At 35.6% G+C, this 19,626-nt stretch overlaps 4 protein-coding genes across 5 annotated transcripts; 1 reads left to right on the top strand and 3 right to left on the bottom strand.

Annotated features, from left to right (window-relative positions):
- Nucleotides 1–1,011: 1,011 nt before the first annotated feature.
- Nucleotides 1,012–2,876, top strand: LOC110769980 (cinnamyl alcohol dehydrogenase 1-like). The gene is made up of 5 exons (XM_088255037.1): nt 1,012–1,203; nt 1,298–1,411; nt 1,590–1,817; nt 1,898–2,337; nt 2,452–2,876. Exons 1-5 carry the CDS (start codon nt 1,127–1,129, stop codon nt 2,649–2,651), a joined length of 1,059 nt encoding a protein of 352 aa, XP_088111163.1. The 5' UTR covers nt 1,012–1,126; the 3' UTR covers nt 2,652–2,876.
- Nucleotides 2,877–2,925: 49 nt separating this feature from the next.
- Nucleotides 2,926–8,439, bottom strand: LOC110769982 (MRG family protein). Of its 2 annotated transcripts, none has more exons than XM_021974050.2 (11): nt 8,162–8,439; nt 7,244–7,297; nt 7,102–7,115; nt 6,186–6,331; nt 5,984–6,019; nt 5,833–5,873; nt 5,328–5,429; nt 5,087–5,166; nt 4,644–4,813; nt 3,803–3,887; nt 2,926–3,384 (listed from the first exon to the last, which is right to left on the bottom strand). In XM_021974050.2, exons 1-11 carry the CDS (start codon nt 8,297–8,299, stop codon nt 3,294–3,296), a joined length of 957 nt encoding a protein of 318 aa, XP_021829742.1. In that variant the 5' UTR covers nt 8,300–8,439; the 3' UTR covers nt 2,926–3,293. The 2 variants fall into 2 exon arrangements, with proteins under 2 accessions (XP_021829742.1, XP_021829744.1); XM_021974052.2 differs by having other exon boundaries at nt 6,186–6,374; nt 8,162–8,301.
- Nucleotides 8,440–9,322: 883 nt separating this feature from the next.
- LOC110769988 (uncharacterized) lies at nt 9,323–12,796 on the bottom strand. Its single transcript, XM_021974058.2, has 5 exons — nt 12,625–12,796; nt 11,932–12,030; nt 10,878–11,246; nt 10,129–10,743; nt 9,323–9,971 (listed from the first exon to the last, which is right to left on the bottom strand). The coding sequence occupies exons 1-5, from the start codon at nt 12,727–12,729 to the stop codon at nt 9,393–9,395; spliced, it is 1,767 nt and encodes a 588-aa protein (XP_021829750.2). The 5' UTR covers nt 12,730–12,796; the 3' UTR covers nt 9,323–9,392.
- A 3,689-nt stretch (nt 12,797–16,485) lies between these two features.
- On the bottom strand, nt 16,486–17,607 carry LOC110769987 (uncharacterized). Its single transcript, XM_021974057.2, has one exon. The coding sequence runs from the start codon at nt 17,490–17,492 to the stop codon at nt 16,728–16,730; it is 765 nt and encodes a 254-aa protein (XP_021829749.2). The 5' UTR covers nt 17,493–17,607; the 3' UTR covers nt 16,486–16,727.
- Nucleotides 17,608–19,626: the final 2,019 nt, after the last annotated feature.

Here is a 19,626-nt window from a genome sequence, read left to right on the forward strand (position 1 = left end):
TTATTATGATTTCTTCAATTTGATTTTACGTTTTCTCGTTGATTGATTAATTGGCGTTTGATAATCTCATTCTTTTTTTGAAACACAAGGGCGATAGTGTTTCATTTGTGCTTATTCATGTTTTTAAAATTTATGGAAATTAGTGACAGAATTTTTTTTTTAATGGAAATTAGTGTGATTGATTTGTTTTAAAATAAAAAGAAAATGGTTGCAGTAAGTAACTGTTAATTCCATAGCAATTTAAAACCAAACTTTTACAGGGTCTTAATTATCATTCAATTCTGCACAAGGAAAGTTTGATGCAAAGTGAAGGGGCAGCTTGAATATATGGATGGATAGGGTTGAGCAGCTGATGAGGAGAAGTTTGTATTATTCTTATCTTATATAACTGTTTGTGTTATTTATTTATTTATTTTTATTTTTGGTTGTGATTTAAAGGTGATGGGAATGCAAATTGGACTGGCAACAATCAAACCCAAGAATAAAATGGCTAAAACATAAAACTTATCTGTTGTCACATTCAATATGGGCAGCCAATTCTTTGGTCAAAAATTCCTAAAACTAGTAACTATTCTATTTTTCAGACATGGCTTCTCCTTGTGCTAATAGAGTTGCAATACCCTTTGCATGCATGCATTCTGGAAGCAGAGGCCTGATGGAAAGTATATAGACTGCCAAATTATGAGGGGCTGACCAACTTTCTCTCAGTGAGTCCTTGTAAAGGTGAAGATACATGACGTGTGTGATGAGGCTAGGCAATCAACTTGAGCATCCACAAAGAAATATTATAGTCAAAAGCATTGATTTTGGTCATGTCTCCACAAATCTCCCAAATGCCTTCTCACATTTAATATGTTGATTTATTTGTTTTCACTTGCAGCCTCCACAGCCTTGGACTACATTTTGTAAACTTTTCTGACTGAATGCAGAGCACCTCTCTGATATAGTACTCTTTCAATTCATTAAAAACTAAGGCTGAGGGTCAATTGGTCATGGAGCTTGAGATGAGTATAAAACCCCCAAAGAGCAATACACCAGCTTCACCATTCTATTATTACTTGATTATTATTCTCTCTTGTTGCCTTGCTCATTTTGTTCATTGCTTACCAATTGATATCTGTAACAAATGGAGGGAAGAAAGGCATTTGGTTGGGCAGCCAGAGACACTTCTGGAATTCTTTCTCCCTATTCATTCAATCTCAGGTCTCTCTCTCTCTCTCTCTCTCTCTCTCTCTCTCTAGGTGGTGGTGGTAGGTAGGTAATGAACTAGTTTATAAATGTCCCCATGAACATGCAGGAAAACAGGTTCAGAAGATGTAGTGTTGAAGGTTTTGTACTGTGGAGTGGACCACACAGATCTTCATCAGATGAGGAATGAGATTCACAATACCAATTACCCTTTGGTTCCTGGGTGAGCATATTTTGGCATAATATATAAAGCACACAAATCAGGCTGCTTCATTTCATGCATGCTGCATATTACCAAAAGAAGCTTATGTTTTGGGCTTCCTTGTAGATCAATAGTGCTGTTAAACCTGTTATGGCTACTGCTTTTACTATCTAACCCTTTGTTGTGCTTGAATTTGAAGGCATGAAGTGGTGGGAGAAGTGGTGGAGTTGGGTTCAGAGGTAAATAAATTTAGAGTTGGGGACTTGGTGGGAGTTGGATGTATAGTTGGGTCCTGTGGAGAATGCCTGTCGTGCCAATCCAACATGGAGCAATATTGCCACAACAAAATCTTCACTTTCAATGATACCAACAAAGATGGAAGTCCCACAAGGGGAGGCTTCTCCTCTGCCATGGTTGTTCATCAAAGGTAACCAAGAAAACAAGTAAATAAATCTATCCATGTTGCCTACGTTTTGAGTTACCCTGAAAAAATTAGAGTGAATGTAGGTTTGTGGTTCGAATACCCGAGAAGCTAGCACCGGATCAGGCAGCTCCATTGTTGTGTGCTGGGGTGACAGCTTACAGTCCACTGAAGCAATTCATGGGTTCTAATAAGGTTCTCAAGGCAGGAATATTGGGTTTAGGAGGAGTTGGTCATCTGGGTGTGTTAATTGCAAAGGCAATGGGTCACCATGTGACTGTGATAAGTTCTTCCGATAAGAAGAGGGAAGAGGCTTTGAAAATTTTAGGTGCAGATGCTTTTCTGGTGAGCTCCAATGCAGCTGAGATGGAGGGAGCTGCTAATAGCCTTGACTATATTCTTGACACGGTGCCAGCTTTGCACCCGCTGCGATCGTACCTTTCGCTGCTCAAGGTTGATGGGAAACTCATAATAGTTGCTGCTGTACCTAAGCCTCTGCAGTTGGATGCAGTTGACATAATTCTAGGTACATCCTCTGCTACCATTTCTGTTACATTTTTCCATTGAACTGAGTGAGGTTAGAATATAGAAATGAGAATTTAGGTTGATACAGTAATTTAAATTTTTTGTTGTTATACAGGGAAGAGGACCATTACCGGGAGCTTCATCGGCAGCATGGAAGAAACTCAGGAAATATTGGAGTTCTGGGCAGACAAGGGTTTGAAGTCTTTCATAGAGACTGTAAAGATGGATTATGTTAACGAGGCATTTGAGAGAATGGAAAGGAATGTTGTGAGGTTTAGGTTTGTCCTGGATGTAGCTGGCAGTAACCTGGAATGATCAAAGACAATTCTGTCTACAATAACTCTGCCAATTCAAGAATAAACTTGTGCTTTGTTTCTTATTGTGGATCAGCAAGCTATGGCCCATCGATTGGCCATGGCTAGTGCAATTTTGCAGTTTACAGTTGGCGTTGCAGCTGTCAGCCATTCTACAGTTCTGTATGTGTTTGTATCTATCCCACCCTTGATTTTTATCAAGACTGGATGAAGAAGATTAAATTTTCATGACTGACCAAACAGAGGATTTTCTATAGATATGATAAAGGTCATAATGAATGTCAACGTTGTGGATGCCTACATTAAAATTCCAACTACAATTTTTGTTTCTTTAACCAGAGTTTTTACAAATGCACATCATAAACACAACTATTGCTTGCCAAGGTTACAAGAATAACTTGTGGTATTCAAGCAAGAAATTCTCTTCACAGAGCAACAAGTCCAAAAAAAAAAAAAGGAAAAAAAAAAGAATGAATTAATGCTAATGTTACAACAACAAACTGGATGTTCCATGTTTGTGGATTGTCTTGGTGGATGAATCCATAACATGCCAACTAGGTCATGAATCTCTGCACTGCCCTTGCCATCCATCCAAAGATGGCAAGTATGAGAGAGCAGAAGTTAGAGCAGTTTCTGTGGCAATTCAGTCATGTTTCCCCTTGCCTTTCCCTTCAACACTTTTTGAGCCATCATAAGCAGAAAGGAAGAATGTACTCTGATTTTTCTGCAGAAACCTGCATGACCATGAAATATTACTTCTTGTGAAAAAGTGCACCCAGCATATGTTTAGGAAGAACACGGGAATAAATAAATGACAAAGTGCACATGTAAATTCTAGTGCATCATAAATACTCGAAAGGTAAAACAAGAGTTCCCATCCCAAAAGTAGAGAGAGAGAGAGAGAGAGAGAGAGGGGGTTTAAAAGATTTTGATCCTCTAGTAGAATTCACCGTATAATAATACAATCACATATAAAAAATGACTTGCAAATGCACAACTAATTTTTCAGTTCAAAGGAATAGTCAAGAAGAAGCTAAATGTGACGACGTCGATGATGCATAAGTTTTCATCTAGCCTTGCTGAAACCAAAATTGAGAAAACGGAAATATCTCCAAATGAGATTTACATAAAGTAAAAGGTTTGAAGGCGTACTTGAGAAAATCAAGTAATTTCTGCTGTAAGCGGGTCTGTGTTTCCTCCTCAATGTTGACATAAGCCAATAGCTCTGGTAACTTTACTGCAAACACCAGAAAGTTATCACGATTGCATTCAAATTCTAAAATATGACAACTTTCATTACAAAACATATTTTACTTGGAAAGAAATGATTTGCACAAATCATCTCATGATACGGTAATCAAATCAGAAGAGACTTCTTATACAAACCACGAGATTCAGTGAGTTCTAAAAGCAGAGGGGACACATTAGGATTGCAAAATCAACAGCATGGGCTAAATTTCTCCCAAAAGTTGTCACCACCACAGAAAATGACTAAATTATGGATGAGAAATTTATTCATTCTAAACAGATCGAATAATACTAGGAGCAGCGTCCTTAAGCATTGCAAGAAGCGATTCCCTTGAAAAACAAAATTCACTTCATATGTAAAACAACTTTCAAGTTAAGGTCCTTTCTTGAGGATAATTGTGTTGGATTTTCAAAGAAAGCAATTATAGAAGTTGCGAGGACTATAAATGCCTAGCTATAGGTATCTTTCCCTTCTTCCTCAAACCTCAACCTTCGCAAACCCAAGCTTGTCCTGTCCCACCAAAGCAAAGGCCCAGGAGACCTAACAGGATAGTAATGCTTCTGAGCCAGCAATGATTAAATTCAATGCAAGAGACATCAAAAGCACACATTTACAAGAATCAACCGGCCAGCCTCCGTTCTTATCAAACATAGCACGTCAAAAACATTACAATGACAACCAGACAAGACAAAAAATCATAAGTCCATAACATTTCTAATAACTGACACTTATTGGTGAACATACCAAAGAGTCGTAGTAAATGTTCAGCACCATATATTGTTGATGGAGAGACATCACCTACAACTGTTTCTTGATACTGTTTGCGTTCCTTTTTGTATAAGAGCATCACTGGCAATGCTTTGTCAAAGTAACATCGTATTCCTTTCAGGACTTCACCTACTGAATCAGTCACCCTGTATTCAAGAAAGCATAGTCCATGCCAATCACCACCATCTTACATTAAAAAAGAAAAAAATTGAATGGGGCCTACTTATATAGAGTTAATTAAATCATCGGACATCATATGTCAAAATACAATAATGAATCCATAGGGCAGCATACTTATATATGTCAGAACTAAATAATAGAAACAGCAATTCAAATAACAAGCACAGGAAAGAAAAAGAACAAAAGCTAATACAAGGATAGAAAATCAACTTCTATGCAATAGGCTTGGCTAAACTTACTTGCCATCCTTCTTTGTCCTGTAGTCGAGGTACTTCTGCAAAATGTCATCTACAGTTGGAGAACGAGGAAGTTTAACAAGCTGCAGAAACAGAATTCTTCAGCAATCAATAAATAATGAAACATTTAAAAGTATCATTGAAAGGCTGGAAGAACCAAATACATTTCTGAAAGTCATTTAACTACGAAACCATCATCCTACATAATTGTCAGAAGAAGTTGCTTCTAACAGTTCATGTCTACCTTATCCTGCTGAGAAATGAATTCCCAATCATCAACAAGTTGCTTCCTTAGTGTTGGAGGAATTTGAATCTTGACAAGCTTTTCCAGGGACACAATGTCCTTCTAACAATTATAGAACCCACAATTACTCCACCATCAAAGAAAGGTTAATAAGAAAACTTAAAAAGATCTAAAGAGTTCTGGAAGGAAGCATCTATCATTTGTGAGTAAACACACATGCAGCTTGGCACAGACAAATATAAAAATTTAGCAGGGATAGCTGCATTTCCGTGTTTCTTATTTTCATTTTCTTTTTTATTAGAAGGGCTCAAAGGACCAGCACTATAAGCATTTAAAGCTTCAGAAAAGAAACACTGAGTATCAATTTTATGCGCACAAGCCTATCACACACAGAAAAATGGAAGTAAGGAGTAAAGATGGCAAGTGAGAACAACACATCTGACAGCTACCAAGGAACTGGGAAAAAAAATGCAAGTAGAATATTTAATCCTAATAAATGCCACACCTCAGCACCTAAGTCATTCTTCCGCTTCTTCCCCTTTGTCACTGCAATAAATTTAATATTAACTCTTTAAGAAATGCAGGTATTGTCTTTTACAACATGCGTTTTTCAAGAACAAAATATTAAAGATAAAATATCAGAAAGTAAATTGTACCATTGTTCTTGTGGTCTTCTTTCTCTGCTTTTGCATCTACAAAAATTCAACACACAGTAACTAGTATCAACAGAAAACACAACAAAAACAAAAATCATTGATAACAAGTAAGGATGTACAAAGGATGATAGGCAGTGAGAAAACTGCTATTGGAGCCTTTGCAGCACTAAAACTAAAGAAAAAAACAAAGAGCAAAGCTAACCAGAAGAACTTTTTGGCTTTGTTTGAGCTGAGCGTCCTGATTTTGTATTCTTGTCCACACCTTGTTTCTTGTCAAGAGCTTGCTGCTTCATGATATTATCTTCAGTATTTTTCAACAGGCGATCCCCACCTACCCATTCGTCCCAACTGTTGGCAAGATGTCCAAGCCATAGTAATGATTTCTGTATCCCTTTTTGAAAAGGGCATAATTAATAACGAAAGAAAACATTTCGAGTAAAGATTATACAACTCTAAGGTAGTGTTTCCAGACAACACAAATGAGATGTGCATTATTTTGAGGGATTATTTTGTAAATTAAAACAGGGTGATGCATGCATGATCTTATGGCTTAGAAAGCTTTAATAAAACATCAGTTTTCAAAAGACACCAGAAAATCGGTTTCATATATCTATTTTTACCACTTATTATCAAATGAAAAAAAGAAGAAAAGAGAACACCATTCCTACTTTTATTATTATTCTCTTTATTCCTTTCATTGGAATCCCATGCTACACCATAAGAGGTAGTTTCTTTTATCCATAAACACCTTCAACCTGGTAAAGGAATCCTAGAATTTATGTACAACAATAAAAAGACTTTACAAAAACTGAACCAGTTAGAACCTTCTATTTCTATTGTTATTTCCATGATATAATTGTAGCTCGCTTAGCTTTGGAAGTCAGAATATCATATTTGGGGAGATAAGGGAAGCATAGTCGAGGAATGTTTTAATTATAAGTTTAATTTTTCTTGAATGAAACTAGATCCAAAATACAGCACAGTACCACTAGAAAACTTGGGAAACATTGGAGGTAGCTCTGAGTTGCATTCTTTACCTCATTCACTTCACATTCTAAAATTGGAAAATTTAATAATGTAGATAGAAATAGAATAGAAGTTATAGAAGGCATACTCACTTTTTATTCCAACCCTGCAAAACACCAAACCGTACAAATGTTAATATCATAACCAGAAAATACTTTGCTTACCTACATGTTGTCACCACAATATGCCTTATTATTCAAGAATGTGTATGGGGGGAGATGTTATTCAACTTACAAGGTAGTGAACAAAGTATCTCCATTCATTTTTCCTCAGCTCTGCCTTTTGAACCTGAAATGTGAAAAGTTAAAGTTGTTTAGTTTATAACTACAGAAACATAAAGAGAGTAAAGAATTCAAGGAATATAGCTGAATTTGGAGCAGGTTTAGTATTGGTAATTCACTTTTGTGAAAGGTTAAAGCTAGTTCCCTGTATATATACATACTACACAGATGGCCCATTGCATCTTTCAGAACAAAATCACCAACCACGCTGGTTATGCCGTAGTACTAGAGAGAGCTGGACTAATAAAGGGTTATAATTATCTAAAAGGATATGTGAATTATGCCCTTCCGGTGAAAAGGTAAAATCATAATTACTACCTGAGCTAGATTGGAGTTATAATATATATATTTTTTTAATTTTATAATTTTTGAGGAAGTAGACTGAAGCGTGCAATATGTGCAAGAGTAGTAAATTGGTCCAAATGAATAATTCAACATGAAGAGAACCTGCAATTGATGCAAAAAAAGGAAAACTCCTGCATTAATTTCTTTAGAACAAGATTTAAACCATTTCTTTGTGAACTATTTCTTAATTGCAGGTTGGAATTCCAAATCAATATTGAACAAACTAATCAAAATCAACAACTGCCTTGGAAAATAAATAGCTATCTAGACCTTTATTTCTTTTCTTTTCTTTTTCTTTCCTTTTTTGGGTAGAAAAGAAATACCTACAAGGAGCCAATTGCACGCAAAGACTAAGGATTACAACCCCAAAACCCTAGACACAAATTCAAAACCATTCCGTCGAAGCTTAACAAAATTCAAAAAGTAAAACAAAACAAGAAATAGAGAATTCGGAAAACTAGGGCACAGAGATTAAAGAAATGGAGGTCAGGGAAAGAGAAACGAAAGTAGGGTTCGTTTGACTTGCCTTGGCTTCGTAGATGCGAGGGCCATGGTAGGCAAGGATCTTCTCACCCTCGGAGTAGAGGCTGGAATTGGAGGGAGGAGCGTCGCCGCTAGAGGTGTCGCCGTCGGTGGGCGAGTCATCTCTGGACGAGTTCGCCATTTTCGCGGAGTAACAGCTTCAGCAGCTCCTTCAGTTTGAGAACTCGAGAGGAGAGCACAGAAAGCGCGGTCACTCTGTTGAGCTTGAGAGTGAACCGTCGCGCAGAGTGGGTGTTTAAATTAAAGTACAAGATGGGATGGGATCTGATTTGTCACTCTAATAAAAATCCCCCCTTCCCCATTTTTTTTGTTTAATTTTTAAAGGTTATTATTGTTTTTTCTTTTGCCAAACAAGGTTATTATTGTTCCAGCACACTTAATAAGTCTTTTTCAAAAAATATAAACCAGCTTTTCCATAATAAAAAAAAATTAATAATGTCATTCTCAATACACTATATGAATGCTAAGACTCGAATCCATGACCTTTTCTGGAGGAGCAATTGTTCCAAATCATTACAATAGTGGGTCCTTTACAAATTTTTTATATACTTCCAATCAGCATATGAGAGGAAATTTAACTTAGGACCTCTTGGTTAGTGAGTTACAATTTGTTGCATGAGTGTACATCTCATGGAATGACAATTTGCCTATGAGGATCTAGTACAACATATTAAGACATAAAATCTTTAACACGAGGAGGAAAATAAAACCAATTAAGAAAAATAAAATGAAGTTAATAGATCTTAAGGATTTTTGCTACAAAGAGTTTGTTTTTGTGGAAAGATAATTGGGTTTTACTATCATACTATCGCGTGGTGTTATTAATCTACGTGTTATATAGATGGACAACTTGAATGATATGTCATGAACGCAAGGTATAAAATTACTAAATAAATACACATGCTATAATATGAGTGTATTAGTAACACGAGAGTGTCACCGTAAGAATAAGAAAATGAAAAACATGGCAGATGACTCGAGCCTGGGATCCCCCAATACCGAGACTACTGACTGACCTCGAACTTACCATGAAATTTATTGACTTTAAAAGAAATTCAGCAAACTTTTGCTAAGGACGTAATTGTAAACATTGTATTGCTGGTGCATATATATCAGCAACATCCGTCAGAAAATACATCCATAATCAGTGCAAGATGAGTTAAAAATTATTCAGCAAATTTGCTTGTTCAAATACAATCCCCACAACATACAATTCATTTCTTAGATGATTCATCAATGAGTTGCTTAACAAATTCCAATTTCTCTTCATTATCTAAGGTAAGGAAGAGTTCAACATACAAAGGATTAGCCACAAGCAGTCTTAATGCTTTAACTCGATCCGTAACAGAAAGCCCCATAGGTTTAACCTCACGGTACAGCTCACCTGCTTCGTTACCTTTGGATTGCAGTGATTCACGTAAGACTCGCGTTTGCTCATTTGAAGCTTTTATCACTTCCACGAATGATGCAGGAACTTCGTCTAACGCAACACTTAAACCTCCACATTGTCTTCGATTTCGTGGAGAGGAATAACACTGATCTGTTTGTTTGTTTGTTGAGATTTGGTCAACAGGCCTTGAATAAGCGTCTTCTTCTGTTCCAACGTCAGTTGATTCCTCATCACAGTCAATATCTTCATCACAGTTAATCTCCTCATCATAGTTCATCACCTCAACTCTTTCAACAGGAGTTTGGTATGGTTTTACAGTTGCATGGCCAACTCCAAATATATCAACAAGTCTATCATAAAGTGGAAAATATTTGTCCCTCCACCCATCTGCCTCTTTGTGATCCTGCAGGTTCAGTAAACAAACGTTAGTATAATTTATGCTACAAATATGAGATTACAAGTAACACATATGTATAAGTTGACACTTCATTGAACAACAAAAAATCAAAAGCAAAATATATTAGGCTTATTAGCCTAGGATAGAGTTAATACTATCATACCTGCACATAGGCTTTCCATGCCTCTGCACTGTCAACCTCCAAACATTTCTTCAAATCATTCCACCCAAACCCACTTCTGTTGATCATGTCATATATTAGACGGTATTGCTTCTTCAATTTTTTCATTTTTGACTCAACGTGTGGGTTAGCTTTCAGTTCTGATGCTGGACATAAATTGCATAAAGCTTTTTCTATTAGAGTCAATGTACCAGATTTGAAGGTACCATTTTCACGATAACCCTTTGCCACTAGATCCTCTAGGATCCCTAAAAGTGCATCCTCCTCCTCTTTGGTCCATACACGTCTGCTGCCTTTTCTATTTGTCTCATGGATTTCACTACTACCTCCAGTATCATCTTGCCTTCTCCTCTTTCCTTGTGAGGAATGCAATTGATCCGTTTGCTTGGTAGTTGAGTTTTGGTCAACTGATCTTGGACAAGTGTCTTCCTCTATCCCAAATTCAGTTGCATTAACCTCATCACAGTTTATCTCTTCAATTTTCTCAGCTGGAGTTTGGGATGTTTTTACATTTGCGTGGTCCACCTGAAATATTCTAACAAGTCTATCATAGAGTGGAAAATGTTTGCCCCTCCACCCATATGCTTCCTTGTGATGCTACAAGTTCAATCAACAAACGTTAGTGCTTATGGTACAAATGTAATATCACAGGTAAAACATACGTTATGAACTGACACTTCATTTATCAACAATTCAAAAAGGATCATACTATGAAGTCAATATTATCATACCTGAAGATATGCTTTCCATGTCTCTTCACTGTCAACCTTCACACATTTCCTCACATCATTCCACCCAAACCCAGTTTTGTTGACCATGTCATATACTATACTGAACTGCTTCTTCAACTTTTTAATTTTTGACTCGATGTGTGGGTTAGCTTTCAGTCCTGATCCTGGACACAAAACTCGCAAGGAATTTTCTATTACAATCAATGTACCAGCTCTGAAAGTACGATTAGCACGATGGCCCTTTGCAACCAGCTCCTCTAGGATGTCTAAAAGTGCATCCTCCTCCTCTTTGGTCCATACACGTCTACTCCCTTTTCTATTACTCTCATTGACTTGACTACTACTTCCAGTATCCATTCCTAAAAGGCCCTGGTGAAAAATATCCAACCATTTTAACCATAACGATCGCTAATAATAATACAAAACTGTATCATTTCATATTCATTTAGAATTTGAATGCTGCATTCTTTAGTTTCAGCACATGGCCTCAAACATTATTCTTATTTCTTGGTCTAACTGCTAAAAAATGCTAGCAAAATTTGAGAAAGGAATTGGCAGAGAACGGGAAATAATTAGGTCCGTTTTAATTGTTTTCCAATTTGATGACATAGAATCCTAACCCATCATTTACTTTCCTTAGTATTTTATTTTGTATAATGTCCCAGGTAGAGGTTCCATATAAAGAAAAAGAAAAAGATTATTGACGTGCACCGAAGTCAACTGAGAAAACATACATAAATATGGTAAAATGTCAAAACACAATTAAATTTTCAAATACACATATTTTTATTTAACCACCCCTATTTTCCATCCAACTCAAAAAGCATTTGGGCTACTCCTCAAGGGAGTCAAATGATCAGAGGATTCAGCAATCAATATAGTATTGAAACACTAAATTGTATCTCTGAAAGGTTGGAGGTACTTCGATAACGGAATACATGTGAAGAACCAAATAGATTCTTGAAAGGCATATTTAATTTAACCATGAAAGCATCATTCTTTATCATTGTTAAATGACAACCAAGAGAAGTTGCTTCTAACAGTTCATATGTACCTTATCCTGCTGATAAACAACTTCCGGATCATCAACAACTTGCTTCCTTAGTATTGAGGGAATTTGACTCATGACAAGATTTTCCAAGGAGACAGTGTCCTAACAATTAGAGAACCCAGAAATTGCCCATCAAAGAAATGGCAGTAAGAGAAAACATTAATAAGACCTAAGGAGAATATGAAACAGTTCTCAAAGGAAGCATTTTTCATCTGTGAGTAGAAGAAACATATGCAGTTCTGCATAGACAGAGAATAATTGAATGTAGAAAATAACATGATCATGTGTATAAATGCAATAAAAGAAAAAGGAAACTAGAAAGAAAAGTAGAAAAAAAGAGTTGGGAAAGGTTATAGTTGTTTTACATGAAAATTACAGCAGAGAAAGAGAGAGTAAATTCAGCTACTTGAGACGAAGCATAATTTAATCTCAACATACAGAAAACCAGAAATTGATGCAAAGAAAAAACATTCGTATCAAATTTCCGGCATAAGGTTTAAAGCATTTCTAGGTGAACAAAATTTCATGATTGCAATCAGCATTGGACAAACTAATCGATCAATCTTGATAATACTACAGCTCTAGTAAATTTTAATAAAATTGCAGAGCTAAATAAATAAATAAAGAATTCAGAAAATTGGGGCAGTTAGATTAAAGAAGATGGAGGTTGGAGAAGAGAAAGGAAAAGTGGCTTGCCTTGGCGTCGTACGCAAGGATCATCTCTCCCTCCGAGTAGAGGCTGGAATTTAACGGCGGCGCGTCGCCATTGGTGGCGGAGTCGTTCGTCGACGAGTTCTCCATTTTTGCAGACCCAACAGTCAACCGCGGGAGGACAAAAATGCTGGTCCGACTTGTCACTCTAATAATTCCACTTCTCTTTTTGGGGGAGGGTTTGTAAATTATTATTATTTTTACTTTTTCGGTTTTAGGAGACAATTTTCACGTTAATATTTGAGTGCTGCTAAATGAACCCTAAAATTAACTGAGTACACCCTATGATCTAAGTACACCATAATATTTAAATCAAAATGTAAAATTAACTAAGTTTACCCTATTTAACTACCAAAAATACCCCCATTACATCCTAATACACCATTATAAAAACTTAAAACAGCTTTGTTTGTGTGTGTATATATATATATACTCAAATCTGCTTTTTGTATGCATTGGTGCAGAATGATGGAGTCCTGAAGATGAGGAAACTGGAAAACACTTGTTCTGAAGGCTATTGAAGAATCAGGCATAACAGATGATGAAGCCAAACTCAGTGATACAGTGATCTGCTTGATCCAAAGGTTTGCCTATCCAATGTTTATTTAGTACCTTCAATTAAATGGTATCTATTGATATTGGCTCCACCTTTACATTATTATTTTTAATCATATTACTTGTTTTGTGCCAGATCAATTCAAGCTTCAGATTTAAAGTTGAGAACAAGCATAAGCATGTTCATTTGGTGGCCAAGGATTAGAATACAGTGTGAAGTGGAGTAACTAGAATCACAGTGTAGTGTCGCCTTTAAATTTGCAGCGATGTTGGCCTTGGTTGGCTGGAACCTCATTCAAATTCAGAATCAAATGCAGATGGTTGGCTGGAACCTTTTTTTGTATGCGGAGTCACAAGTCTAGGACTCATATTTTTTCTTCTGTTTGAAAAGTTTTCAGAAGAAATATCATCATTGTCATTAATTCTGCAATTTCTATATGAATCAGACAGACATTGTGATGGTTGTCTCATAGTACAAGATCCATTCTTAACTTACCCATCTCTGGACACATTTGTTAATCCGGCTTGGCTTTATGATTGGTCCCTCCCTAATCATTCATTTTTATTATTATTGAGGTTAACAAACAAACCCAAAAAAAAAGTCCAATTTGGTTGAATATGGTGAGTAGGGTGTACTTTTTATTTTTTTTAGAGTAGGGTGTACTTATTAAAATTACATTTGTTTCACAATTCAATATATCCTTTTTGGTCATTTTATATTAGGGTAAATTAGTAATTCAATAAATAGTTTGGTAGTAGGGTGTACTCAGTTAATTTTAGGGTTCGTTTAGCAGCACTCTAATATTTTATCCATTTGTTATTTTTCCTCTTATCCTCGTGCTTTTACAATTGAAAGAGTGCTGCTATTTTCACCCAACTGTCCTATTTTCCCACCCACCTTATTTTCAAAATTTAAAAACAAATTTATCCATTTGTAAAATGACTTTTAAGGACCTTAGATTAAAAAAAACACCTATATATTCTCCTTCATCCTTGTCAAACCCCAACCCCTCCCTCTCTCCCTCATCCCGACCAAACCCAAATCAAAATTCCAATAAAGCTTCAAAATTTCCAACTGGGTCCAATCCAATTCCATTAGATTTCTCCTCAGTTTCTGAACCCAAGGGCACAGGCTTTCTGTTCCATTTGCTCAGTTTGCTCTTCGTCTTTTTTTTAATTATGGCATTTCTCTTCGTTATTGTTTTCGTTCGGTGGAGAGACGATGAACATTGATAGCGATTTTCTTTATTTTTAAAATTTTTAATAATACTTTACAGAGGATCCCACGCGTTTTGATTGATAGGGGTTGAAGGTTTGAAGCATGCTTTGAATGAAAGTAAGGAGAATTTGCTTGAATTAATAATTAAAGGGTATTTTAGGAATTATGGTGGGTGTAAAAATAGGATTATGTTTTTTCAAATTTACATGGTGGGTGGGAAGATAAGGTGGGTGGGGAAATAGGACTGGAGGGTGGAAATAGCAGCACTCCAATTGAAATAACAAAAGAAAAATTAAAGTCAAATGGGGCATCGTTATGTCATTTTGTAAATGGATGCAAAAGAGATTATTATGAATCTTCAAACTTATGAGCAAAGCTGGTCGGTGGTTTTCCTCCTTTTTCTTCATTAAAAAAAAAAAGCTGGTTGGTGGGGGTAGATGAAATCAGGGGCTTTTTTAATCGTTTTGATCATATTTCTTGTCAATTTGCTCTACGGGAGTGTAACTAGGTTGTTCATCTATTGGTTAAGCAGGCGCTCCTGTCTTAGGACTTTCAAGTGTGGTTAGATAATGGTCCTTTAGGGATTTATGATGTTTTGGCCAATGACAAATTATTTTCTTAAATACTCTTTTTTCTTGACCGAATTTTCTTCCATTTGGGAGTTTTTAAAGACAAGGTTTTAATGAGGCCACACTTGTTACTAAAGTCCAGTTTTTCTTTTTGTATTATGACATTGTTGTTTCAATGAAGTTATCTCACTTTGATAAAAAAAAAAAAATAATAATAATAATAAATAAATAAATTATAAAACATAGAGAGTGCGTGCGTGTGCGTTAGGTCAGCTAGAGATAGTGTGTATATCTCTTTCCATATGAGTTTGAATTTGATTCTCTTGTTACATAAAGTAGAATAGTTTAGATTATTATTTTTATAAAAAAAAAAATAAAGAAAATTACAAAATATTCAAATGAAAGTGTGTTTATCACTACCGTGGACTTTCATATACAATAAAAGACATTCTATTGAAGAAAGCCTCATATCTACATATATAATATTAATATATATATATAGCTTCTATTGAGGAATCTCTCAAATAAGTTATTTGAAAGACACCCTTGTAGGGCTCATTCCTCATTGTATTTCACTAATCCAAACTGTCTATTTTGTAGATATTCATTCAAAGATCATCTCTACAAAAAAATCACTTGAATCTGATATCATTTGACCACTCAATTAAATTATTGAAATTGAAGTACTTTCTTGATGCACTGTGTTCATTGATTTTGTTGGTCTCAATTAGATGCCTTAATGATTTTCAATTTGCATGATTTTTTGTAAGGATGATCTCCGAATGAATATGTGAAAAATAAATAATTTGGATCGTTGAAAAAAGTTTCGTAGGGAACCCTAAAGGGTGTCCCTTAAATAAAATTATTTAAAGAATCCCTCAATAGAAGGGGACTATATATATATATTCTAGAAAAAATATTATATTTGAATAAAGGCTCTATTAAATACAATTTATTCATTAGGGTTGTCATTCATAACTTGAGTCTCTCAATTTATGGTGTGTCTACCAACCATGAATTGGAATTTTCATCAGGAATTGAATTCCACTTATGGAGGATTTATGCGTTTACTTTACATCAAGGAGTTAAAAAATAAGTGAGGCCCATACAAAATTATGAATTGAATTCCTAATTTTGGAGGAATTCAATTCTTGGGTGGGAGATGGTATTTTAATTTATGGAGAACTAACCCATTAGGAATTCATCTTTTTTACTCATTATATCCTCACACACTTTTTAAAATTCCAAATTTGCCATCCACTTTAACCAAACAACGAGGACATTTTAGTAATTAGTACAACTTCTACCTCAATTCCATATGGTTTAGTACATAACTTCAATAGGAATTCGGAATCTAACTTCCTTCAATCCATATGATTTAGTAAACAATTTCAATAGGAATATGGAATCTGATTCTCCTCAATCCAACTCCTACTCAATTCAATTCATCCTCAATTCAATTCATCCTAATCCAATTATGGATTAGTAAACATGCTATTAGTATAAAAAGTAAAAATGGGATGGGTACATGAGCTCCGTTGTATAAAAGTTGGAATATGTATGGAAACTTACTTACATGATAAAGAAAAATTTGCGAGAAAAATATAAAATGAAATGACATGAACATAAATTATCTTATCTCGAAGATACATGGAGCATAAAATATAAATCAAATCAACAAAAAAATGTAAATAAGAAAATACATAATGAATATTTCTAGTCTCTATTGAGATGATCACGAATATTCATTGATGGGTGTTATCTGTAAATTTGTTTCCTGCACCAGGGCTTGGGCCTGACTCTTTAATCCCTCCAAGAGTTTCAACATTTGTGAATTTGTTTCCTGTACCAGGGCTTGGGCCTGAGTTTCCTGTACCAGGGCTTGGGCCTGAGTCTTTAATCCCTCCAAGAGTTTCAACATTTGTGAATTTGTTTCCTGTACCAGGGCTTGGGCCTGAGTCTTTAATCCCTCCAAGAGTCTCAACATTTATGAATTTGTTTCCTGAACCAGGGCTTGGACCTGAGTCCTTAATCCCTCCGAGGATCTCAACATTTGTTACTTTGTTTCCTGTACCAGGGCTTGGGCCCGAGTTTTTAATTCCTCCGAGAGTTTCAACATTTGTGAATTTGTTTCCTGTACCAGGACTTGGGCCGGAATCCTTAATCCCTCCAAGAGTCTTAACATCTGGGAATTTGTGTCCAGTACCAGGACTTGGACCGGAATCCTTAATGCCTCCAAGAGTCTCCACATTTGTGAATTTGTTTCCTGTGACTGGACTTGGGCCTGAACTTTTAATCCCTCCAAGGGTTTGTTGATTGGTAAACTGGTGCCCCACACCTGGGCTAGGGCCCGATTCTTTGATGGCTTCAAGAGATAAACCATCAAAGAAACCTCCAATTGCTCTACGATCAGAGTTTCTGTGCTTCATGATATTGAAAGGTCGAGCACTTACTGCAATGAATGTGGAGCTCAGCAAAAGAAGCAGCAAACTGAAAAACTTGGTTGTCATGTTGGTATTGGACAATTGAAAAACAGAGAGAGAGAGAGAGAGAGAGAGAGAGAGAGAGAGAGAGAGAGAGAGAGAGAGTATATTGTTGGTCTGTGTTTTGTGTGATCTGCATGATGAAGTATTTGGTCTGGCCTATTTATAACCTCGGTACCTGGTAAGCAAGTTAGACTGTGAGACGAGGCTTGTTTGACTAAGATACTTGACATGCAACATATATCATGTAAATTCAAACGAACGTGACATTTCCAATCTTTCATGGCATGCCATTTGTTCATGTGCTGCAATTAGGAAGTAACATCGATGGTTCTTGATCTCTAGCTAACATGTAGAAAAAGAATTGGAAAGATTGGTTGCGAGTCCAAGTTAGAAAATGAGGAAGAAAATAATATATATATATATGGTGGAAACAGTATTGAATATCCTCTACTAGCTAGCCGGCTGCTATGAAGCCATCAGAAAGTTCTTGTAGTTTTGGGGAGAATCAAAGAAAAAAAGAGGTCAAATTAGACTATGCATTGTTTGATTTGAATTCCATGGCTGCAGTATAACGTGACTTAAACGATTTATTGGAATTTTCATGACCAGTCAATTTTCCTAGTTGTAATATATCAATTGGGCAAGGGGCCAATCGGGCTACCTACATTTTTATTTTTGTCAAAATAGCCACCATAGCAATTCCATGATAAGAAACACCTTCATATTTAAAAACCTATACTTATACACGTACATTGATTTAGACACCATTTATTCATATTTTATAATTAAGAAAAATAAGAAAACTCTTTGTTTTTCAGTTGCCATGGATGTAAGTAAACTAAATCTGTCTTTTAGTTTTAATACATTACATTTTTTTTAATCGATTGACGTATCGTATGAGCATACTAAGGTATATACTATACTATATAGTATGATACGTACTATGTTAAAAATGTTTTTCTCCGTAATGGTATTGGAATTTATTTAGAGGAGATTAAGGACTGCACACATTTTTATAGCCCACCATCATTGACAAACCAAAAGAGGCAGGTCTGTTTGGGGTTTCCTTGTAACTCCCTTCAAGACCTGCTCATGTCTTCATACATGGCAAAGTTGTGCACTAGTTTAGCAAGATAGAATTAGAAATTTTTCAACAAGTGGGCTAGCTAAAGTTATTAGTTTAAAATCTAATGATTATTTTTTTGGGTATTTATAATATATATAGTCTTTCTATAAAAAAGAAAAAAAGAGTAAACATTAAATCATATATGGACTACCTACATTTTTAATTTTAATTTTATTTGTGTCAAAATAGCCATCATAGTAGCTCCATGATAAGATACACATTCATATTTAAATACCTATACTTATACACCTACATTGATTTAGACACCATTTATTCATATTTTATAATTAAGAAAAAGAAGAAAACTTTGTTTTTCAGTTGCCGTGCATGTAAGTAAACTAAATCTGTCTTTTAGTTTTAATACATGACATTTTTTTTAATCGATTGACGTATCGTATGAGCATACTAAGGTATATACTATATAGTATACTGTGTTAAAAATGTTTTTCTTCGTAATGGTATTGGTGGAATTTATTTAGAGGAGATTAAGGACTTCACACATTTTTATAGCCTACCATTATTGACAAACCAAAAAAGGCAGGTCTGTTTGGGTTTCCTTGCAACTCCATCCAAGACTTAAGCACATTCTGCTCCTTTCTTGCATGGCAAGGCTGTGCACTAATTTAGTCTCATGTATTATCTCATTGTATACGTAAATCTTATGTGGAACCACTCATTTCGTAGAACCCCATGACTAAGTGGTCCCCGATCCCATGATAATTTGATTTACGCGTTTCTTGGAGGAAATTCTGAATTCAAATCTTATATACGATAGTCGTTGAATGCGATACGACAAGCAAATGCAAGACTTTTTTGGCAAACCTCTATGGTGTGATTTTATTTTATACTGCTTGATTGAATTTGAGTTATATTAGTCCCCGTTTGGTATTACTTATTTGGGGTCAAAATCACTTTCTTCAAAATCTTGGGCTACACACAACCCGTTCGGTAAAAATAGAAAAATCATCTTTTTATGAGAAATTGCTGCCAGCCATAGCCATTTGGTGAATCAGCCAAGAGAAAGCGGAAAGC

This window comes from Prunus avium, chromosome 6 (assembly GCF_965620075.1).
Source record: "Prunus avium chromosome 6, drPruAviu1.hap1.1, whole genome shotgun sequence".
Classification (NCBI taxonomy): domain Eukaryota; kingdom Viridiplantae; phylum Streptophyta; class Magnoliopsida; order Rosales; family Rosaceae; genus Prunus; species Prunus avium.